Source organism: Chenopodium quinoa, unplaced genomic scaffold (assembly GCF_001683475.1).
Source record: "Chenopodium quinoa cultivar QQ74 unplaced genomic scaffold, ASM168347v1, whole genome shotgun sequence".
Taxonomy (NCBI): domain Eukaryota; kingdom Viridiplantae; phylum Streptophyta; class Magnoliopsida; order Caryophyllales; family Amaranthaceae; genus Chenopodium; species Chenopodium quinoa.
The window spans coordinates 343634-352520 of NW_018743327.1; the positions used below are offsets into that span (position 1 = coordinate 343634).

The 8887-nt window shown below is 41.2% G+C and overlaps 1 protein-coding gene across 1 annotated transcript; it reads right to left on the reverse strand.

Annotated features, from left to right (window-relative positions):
* Positions 1–1285: 1285 nt before the first annotated feature.
* LOC110737331 lies at positions 1286–2799 on the reverse strand. Its single transcript, XM_021917691.1, has 3 exons — positions 1964–2799; positions 1758–1889; positions 1286–1683 (listed from the first exon to the last, which is right to left on the reverse strand). Exons 1-3 carry the CDS (start codon positions 1988–1990, stop codon positions 1357–1359), a joined length of 486 nt encoding a protein of 161 aa, XP_021773383.1. The 5' UTR covers positions 1991–2799; the 3' UTR covers positions 1286–1356.
* Positions 2800–8887: the final 6088 nt, after the last annotated feature.

Genomic DNA, 8887 nt, shown 5'->3' on the forward strand with positions numbered 1-8887 from the left:
GATGGCACTAACGTGTCTTATCATATGAGACTTTCAAAACCGTGTTTTTTGCCTGATTCGAGTCTGACCAATGAATTTACGAATTTTTTAATTCTCTTTATACCCTTTTTTTTTCTAATTAGATTTTGTCTTCTTCTTAATTAATATATCAATAATATTAATTATATTATTTTTTGGATTTTATTTAGACTTAACTTTTAAGTTTTTGTAAATCCAATATTTTTACTTTTATTTTTTCATGTTTTCTTTTTGGGGGAGAAAGTCGGATACCCTCCATCAATAATAGACGGAATTTTTGCGCAAAGTTAATTACCACAATTCTTTGCACACACAAACATGCACATAAAAATGAAAAAATAATAAATAAATGTTAAAAAAACTCATAATATTATGTATATACAAATATGTCTAATAATGAGTTTAATAAAGGCAAAGTTCTATAAAAAGTCAAAATAAAAAATAAACAAAAAAGCACAGGAATAAACTACGGTGGCGGAGGTTGTACACCCATCATGTCATAAAACTGGGTAATACGAGGAGTAACCTCTCCACCAGCTCCAGCTCCAGTTCCTGTCTCCTCGGGAGGTGGAAAACTCAGCACAGGACCTGTCCACCCAAGATCAACCTAAGGCTGAGGCTGTGGAGGCTGCTGCGATGACGAGCCGACCTCGTACATCCTACCACCTCTAAGAGCCGAGGTAGCCTCTCCCTGGCCTACCGGCGCAGCGTGTGCACCCTCAGATGAAGAGCCTGAGCCCTCTACCGCCTCGGTGCGGGAAGCCTCAAAACGACCACCCCGACCGCCAGAACCAATACGGCAACGTCTCGAGCTAGACCTTGTCAGCTCTCTCCGCACCTCAGGTCTCGTACGGGTACGAGAAGGAATGGGCTGACCCTGCAAGAAGAAACTAAGTCAGAAACAATCAAAATAAAAGCAGTAATGCAAAAATAAGAAAGAAAACTACCTCCTGAACGGCGTCGTCGCGACAACACGTAGCCACATTCCTCATCCAAACGAGCTAGCTCCGGAAGGCATCTATGCACCGTGCCATTACCGTGACCACCTCGCGCGAGAACTGCCAAGGAAAATAAAGTCAGTAATGATGCATAACATATATGGACAAAAATTACAGATAAATAATGCTTACCCGAGTCTGATGACGAGGAATCGACCGCTCCACGAAGCGCTCACCCTCAGGAGTCGGAGGAATCATCTCCTCGATCGGCCCGTATGTCCCCTGATAATGGATGGACATACGAGGTGGCACGAACTCAATAGGTCCAGCCTGACAAAAGAAAATCAAAGCTAGTAAAACATTACTTGGGGGCTACTTAACGAAAGGTAAAAGATGAAAATCATAACGCCACCTCCTCAGCCAGTACAGGGACTAGAGCCAACAACGGCAGTAGCTCCTCCTCATAGCACCACCCAAGGATCTTATAAGATCGCCAAGGGGTACCAGCTCTCTCTAACATGCTCACCAACCTCGCGGCATTGAACATGTGACGCGGTGGAGGAACAGGAACGACGAAAGTGTCCGAGGAATGCTGAATAGCAACCCTCTCTCCAAGATATGCGACTGCTCCATATGTCCCCAAGAAATAGCGACGCTCAGCAGTATACTGCGCGGCTAACCCAGGGACAACCAAGCCGATCCACGACCGGTACTGCACGTCAGGCTCCTGCAAAGAACGCCTATCAGATAAGAATCCATAAAAGGTAATACCAAAGTGTTCAAATATATAAAGAACCATACCGAGATGATCTGATCTCGGACATAAGCAGTAGACATCCTAGCGCGGCGGCTTCCCCAAGAGGCACTCACTGGAAACCTGCGTGGTGACGGTCTTGCCGGCGCAACCGAGGGAAAGTACTCGTAGAACCAGATCTACAAAAGGCAAAAAGCATCAGCAAGTGCTAATCAAAGCTTGGAGCTAAACTTTAATGGGAGATAAAGTATACCTCTACGACCCACCAAAATCCGGACATATCGACGTTCCCCGTGAAGAACCTGTGTCGACACGAGTCTCATAACGCTCGAACAAAGTCAGCATAGGCCAAGTTGGCCCAGTCATAAGTCCCGATCAAGTGTAGATCACGGACTGCAGGTAGGTAGTAAAGCAACACTCTACTACCAGGGGAGAACGTCCATGACAGCAAAATAAGCACAAAGATACGCACCCGCTGCTCTCAGGTGGTCACATCATCCTCAAAATCCGCCGCTAGAGTCGAACGACAAATCCCCTTCGCGCTAAACTGAGTCGACTCTACCTCAGCACGAGCCTGAACAGCAATCGGACCCAACAGCTCCTTGACTGCAAGGGAAAAGACGCTAATCTCGTTGTCAAATGGCAGCGCAACTGAGCCAAACTCCAGTCCCGTAATAAGACTGAAGTCAGTCGGGGTGACCATCATCTCACCCCAAGGAAAGTGGAAAGTGTTGGTGGTGTCCCAAACAGGGCACGAGTCACGTGATGACCCTCGCTAGAGGCAATCATGACCTCTGAGGTCTCAAACAACGCAGCCAACCCGCAAGACTCCCAGAGAAGTCTCACCTCTCCGTCAATGCCGATGTACATCTTGTATAGGTCGCCCAAGGTATCGCAGCCTGAGTCGTGGCAGCGCGTCCTACCAACCGTGATCCCACGTCGCACCCTCTCATAAATGTGGAGATCGGGAGAGAAGTACAGGTTCCGCTCGTCCCACTCAGGGAGAGGACCGAGAGAAGTGGACGGGTCGGCGTCGTCCTCTACGGGCTCGTGCTCCCGTCGCACGTCTCAGGACCGTGAACCCGAACCTCGCTGTCTAGCCATACTACATTGTGCAAAATCGACATAAATTAAGGTTCTAAAGTATCTAAGGTTCGCCTAGCCACATGATACTATGTTCGAAAAAAAAATAGAGTACGTAGTACTAAAACAGAGCACAAATTCAAATTGAGCATATACGGCATTTTTGAAGCACTCAAACAATTTTTTGCAATACTATGGTAATTATTGTGACAAATTGGACAAGAATTGCTAGCAAAAACATCAAGAACAAACCACATTGTCTTCCCGACCTTAAGAGGTCCAACAATGGTGATTTGTTCGTTTCTTCACCAAATTGAGTCAAACAAGTCTCAAACTACCCCCAAGGCAATATAAAAACATAATCAAACAATTTCATGGCATAAAATTTGATAAACAAAGTGAATTAAGCAATTCAAGTTTTGAATTTTCAAGGAATTCGTGAACAAACATATGCGAAATTCATTAAAACCGGAGTGAGTTTGGAAAAAAACTTACATAGATAAGGAAAATGGATGAAATAAGCTTTGATTTGCAACAAATTTGAGCAAATTTGGTTGAGAAACGAGCAAGAACGGATGAATTGAAGTTCTAGGCGATTTCTCGTGCAAGAATGAGCAGCAGCAGCGAAAATGAAGAAGAAAGGGGTATATATGGAAAATTCGACTCTAGCGCCAAGTGACAGGCCTTGGCGCCAGACGATAAGGCTTAGCGCCTGGCGCTAGTGCCAGCGTCCGGCGCTAGAGCCAAATATGCGGCGCCAGCGATATTTCAACGGCGACGGACTGTTCATCCACTCATTGCGGTAATTTCGACCTAATACAGCAATATTTTGGGTTCCTTGGTACGCCAGTTAGCCCCTCTGAGCAATTTGACATGATTTGGTAATCGGCTTGATTACCATTACATAAAGTAATCGGCCTGATGAATGATCGTCTCACTTGTCTTAAAGCGCCTAAGCATTGGCTCATCGCAAGGCACCGACATACTGGTTCATAAACAATAAAAGGCACCGACATACAGGTTTTCGGTAATTTTCCTCGGGAATATTATCGCAACAAATGAGGATAACTTCAGGCGAGGATATCTTCGACAGCGTTCCCTAGCTTGCGGAGAGTTGTCACAAAAAACTAGAGGTGATTTCAAGCGAAGTTATCTTCGATCGTGTTCCCTGGCTTGCGGAAGATGGTCACAAAGTGCTAGAAGGTGGTTTCAAGTGAAGCAATCTTCGATAGGGTTCTCTAGCCTGCAGAAGTCTAGGAGGCAGTTACAAGCGTAGCTGTCTTTAGGTGGTATTCTCTAGCTTGCAGAAGATCGTCAAAACAAACAACAGGATGGGGTTCCCTTACTTGCAGAAGGTTATCAAATACAGCAAATACAGCAACAAATCAGTTACCTACAGAGACGTGTGCTCGACGGTGCAAGATACGCGTTTCTTAACTCTTTTATCTGTTTAACTAACGCTAGTTTTGCAGGTATCGGCGTTACAAGAGTGGCTTAGGATCGCATAACGTTCTGAATCATTCTCCGTCCCTATCGATACTTTGACTTTTATTTTCGAAACTTGTGTTTCTCCAAACTCAGTCAAAGTGGGGGCTTCTGTAGAAACCCATTTGTGTCTCCCCAAAACCAAACCCGGTGATAAGTACCTTTCACGTCGAATCATAATCGAATGAAGTGAAAGTGTGGAAAGTCTAGTGTTGTGGATAGTTTTAATTTATTTTATTTTCTCTCTATTTTTTAAAACCTATTTTAAGAAAAAAGTCAATCCAGTATAATTGGTCCATAATATTGGTCCAATAATGGTGTAGTTCGATGGGTCTTGAAAAGAGCTTTCCAACGATATATTATATGCCCAATTCCGATGAATAATGAGGAAGTTAAGGCCCAATTACTAAACTGGGCCCAGTTTGAGCCTTATAAGCGGCCCAATGATCTAGAGGATGGCCTATTATGGATTTATCGTTCCTAATGCAATTAGAATTGATTTTAGTCTTCTAGATTCTTCTAGAAGGTTCTTTTCATTCCTAATTCAATTAGCATTGATAAATTGACTTTTATTGAGTTTTTAGAGTTTTAATCAAAATAAAAGTGTGTTTTTTAGGAAAATACGATTTTGCCCTGCTGTACGGCTAAATTTTATCTGAATTAAGAAAATGCATGAAAAAATTAATTAGCGCCTGGCGCTAACCTGTCACTAGCCTTAGCGCCTGGCGCTAATGGTCAGTGCCTGGTGCTAACTTCTTTTTTCCTCGTCAAAACTCTGATTTGTTTCTATCCTTTTGGCTGATTTTCTCTATAAATAGCCTCCTAAAATCTCCGTTTTTCATCACCAATTCTCATAAAATATAACAATTCTCTAATTCTCTTCTCTCTCAAAGCTAAAGCTTGTTCTTTCTCTCTCTTTTCTAAACAAACCTTTTTACATACAAAATTCCGCATTCACAAGACCAAGAAACACCTAGCATTGTTCGAAGTTGCCTTTGCCCTAGACGTGAAAGGTTTTAATTTCTGAGGGTTTGTTCCCAAAGCTCTATTTCAATTATTTATTTTAATTGTTTGATTTTATTATTTTCCTTGAAGTTACTAACGCGTGTATTTTGTTATTAGAAAGAGGTACGAGGCATCCAAGTAAGGGCTTTAATGGTTTTCATTGATATTATGATGTAGAAATCATGCTTAGGTTATTATTATGATTCCTAGCGTCATGTTAGGGTGTTTTGATCTTTCTAGTATCATGTTTAGGGTAACAACTAAAAAATCCTAATATCAAGTATGATTAAAAGTATGATGCTTCCTATATCCTTTCCTAATATTCATGTTAGTATCATGTTTGGGCTAAACTTTGATCTTTATTATTTGGTGACATGCTAGGGTTTCTTATTAATCTTGTTAGTATCATGCCTAGGATCTTGCTATTATTATTCTTTAGCGTTGACATGATTATTTATTATAATTATTATTATGATGATTGTTATTTATAATTATTATTATGTTCCTTGATGTTATTATCGTTATTGCTTGATCACACCTTTTATTTATGTTTAAAGCGAATTTGTACTTGTAAACACGCTTAATAAGATAATTAATAATCTTATTATGGTAAATATGATTATAATTCAAGTGATCGCCAATAATAGTTTTATTTGTGCATTAATATTCAACCAACATAGATAAACAGGTTTAGGGTTAATCCTATTGATTGCATGTTAGTCAGAAAGCGCACATGAATACGATCAGAATAAAGTAGAGGCATATTATTAGGGCAGGTTCAATCTCTTTTAGGTTGGATTTGTACCTTCATCCCCGAACTACCAGTCATGCTTCTAGACCTATTGGAGTTGACGATCTCCTAGATCGTTTAGGGGTGTAACCTTCACCTCGTGAATGGTTTACAAGTTCCTAAAACGTGTTGGCGACTCTTTTGCTCTATCTTCTTTCCCTTTGGACGCCACCATGCTTAAGTGTATGATCACAGTGGGGTTCAAGCTTGGGATAATGTTTGAAATATTCCCTACAACCAGCTTGTCATGATAGATGATTGAATTTTTGGTAGAGTTGGTATTTGTTGACTTGGGATGGTAAGGTTGTAAATTAAAATGAATATTTTAATTTAACCCTTGGCCAAAGAAATGAGAGTGTGTGTTAGGAGGAAGACTACAGGCTGATGGTTTTGGGAGCTCAAGGTTAGAAGAAGATTTTTTTTTTTTTTTAATAACCACCCTAAAATGTAACATGTATTGAGCTAACCACCCATTTTTTTCGAAATTAAAAATTACCACCCATTAATGTCAAACCCAGTAGATTTAACCACCCTTCTCCAATTCCGGCTAGTTTTCCAACTTAATCTGGCCTGTTTTCGACTTAGGGACCCACAGAATATAAATAAAAATTAAATCATAAAAAAATCCAAGCCCACCGCTGCCATCTCCGGCAACCCATCCCCTTCCCCGTTTCCGTTTTTTGCACCCCTTCCATTTCCCATCTCCGTTCCAGCAATCTCGTCCACTCCTCAATCTCTCCACCATTGTCACAACCACCGTCAGGTGTCACCGCTATCAACCCATATTTCCAGAGAAATTAGAAACTCTCTAAAGCTTCTCTTCTTCCTCTTTATCTCTCTCTTCTTCAATCAATTACAAAATCACTTAAAAATTTCAGAAGTTTTGTACGTGCTTCAAATCCATTGTTGGTTGAATTAATTCAATAATCTTATCAAACCAACAAATCAAAACCCTACAAAACATAAAATTAAATAAAAATTGAAGAGTGCAACCTTGTGAGCAGAGGTAGCGGTGATGCGCGCGTTTCGAGAGGAAACGACAACGTGGGTTGAGTTATTGTGGGGAAGAGCGAAGTGGGTGGGGTTTGACATGGGTAGGGGTTTAGGGTGGGGACTAGGTGGGGTTTTGCAAGCAAGAATTGGGGCTTGGTGAGGTTCGTCGGCAAAAGTAATGGTGTTGGGGTGAGGGTAGTCCGACAAGTGGTTGATTTTGGTGGGGTGACAGGAGATGGGGGAGCTTTAAGGGGTTTTTTAATTTTATTTTTTATTTTATTTTCGAGAAATTAAGTGGTGACACATGTACCCTAAGTCGGAAAACTAGCCGAAATTGGAGAAGGGTGGTGAAATCTAATGGTTTTGACATTTATGGGTGGTATTTTTTTATTTCGAAAAAAACGGGTGGTTAGTTCAACACATGGTACATCTTAGGGTGGTTATTTACAAAAAATCCTTAGAAGAATGATAGTGGAAAATTTGGGTTATGAACTTGGAATTTAGAACCAATGTTGGATGAATGGCCCTAAAGTTGACAAACCCAAAACATGAAGGATAAGGCAAATCTAATTTGTAAGCAACTTGAACATTCCTTGAGTCACCACAAAATGTGATAGATTAGGCTTTAAAAGAGTAAGCCCACTTACCTAGGATAGGATTAACCCACGCTGTGTTACACCAAATACCATCAGGTTGCAATCTAATCCATTCTTTTGTTCCTTTGACAATAATACCCTTACTATCCCCTTCTAGGTTTTCCTTGTTCTCCAAGCTAAGGACGATTTCCACGAAGCTTCTCATACACCCCACTTCTGAAATTTTCAGTACCCAGTACCACCCTTTTTTACCAACAGACCCCCCACCAATAAAAGACATCAGTCCACCTCCAACAAGATCACCACCGCTGGTAAAATCACTGCCCTTTCTCACAACCATCCACGGTGATGACTCGATTTTACCGTTGATCTCGCCTCCACCCACGCCGCTTCTGCCATCACTACTCTTGCACCTGTCATCACCTTTTTCTCCGGCGACTCAACAACCTGGACCACCACCAGATCCACACGCACCAGACCCTCCTTTCACAAAGCCACCTCTATACTTGCTCAGGCCACCGCTATACTTGCTCAGGCCACCGCTAGTGGTGTCTTACAACCAAACTTACCTTTTAAGGCTAAGGATCCAAGACCACTATCGGACCCACTTCTTCTAGCATCTCCCTTCTCAAATTGCTCTGCTGGTGAGCCACCTAAGACACCAACTAACTTCTTTCCCGAACTACTTTCCTCAAAATCATTTTTAACACCACCGGTAAGCCCATGATGTCCACCAGCGAATCCATCCCCAAAATCGCCATGCCTACCACTAGATTTGACTCCTCCAAAACCCTTATCTACGCAATTCAACTCACCGCTAAGGTTTTTCGAACCACCAGCGGCGACCCCCAAACAAAATTCTATTTTCGTCTTCTATAATACCCCGTATTTTTAAGTCGTTTAATAATTATTAAATATGGATTTTCCGATATATTTTATCACACAAAATATTTATATGATAATTTTATATCTATATTTTATAATGATTTTAATTATACGAGCCAAGGCAAAAATTTGTCGTACCCAAATCAAATTTTTAACCGTTAATATATTGTACCCGATTCAAACGATAAAGTACAAAATTCGCTATTTAAATATGAGTTCAACTCATATATGTAGTACGCTAGTACTACACAAAAATATCTACTTCAAAATATATATAAATATATATAAAAAAAAATTGTCGGCAAGAGGGGGAAAACCCCACCCACTTGCATGCCGACTT

Coding starts and splice junctions, on each gene's coding strand:
- LOC110737331 (XM_021917691.1), bottom strand. CDS start 1,990: ATGTCCGGATTTTGGTGGGTCGTAGAG. Junction 1,890..1,963: donor GATTTTGGTGGGTCGTAGAG/GTATACTTTATC, acceptor TGCCTTTTGTAG/ATCTGGTTCTACGAGTACTT. Junction 1,684..1,757: donor TCCGAGATCAGATCATCTCG/GTATGGTTCTTT, acceptor CGTTCTTTGCAG/GAGCCTGACGTGCAGTACCG.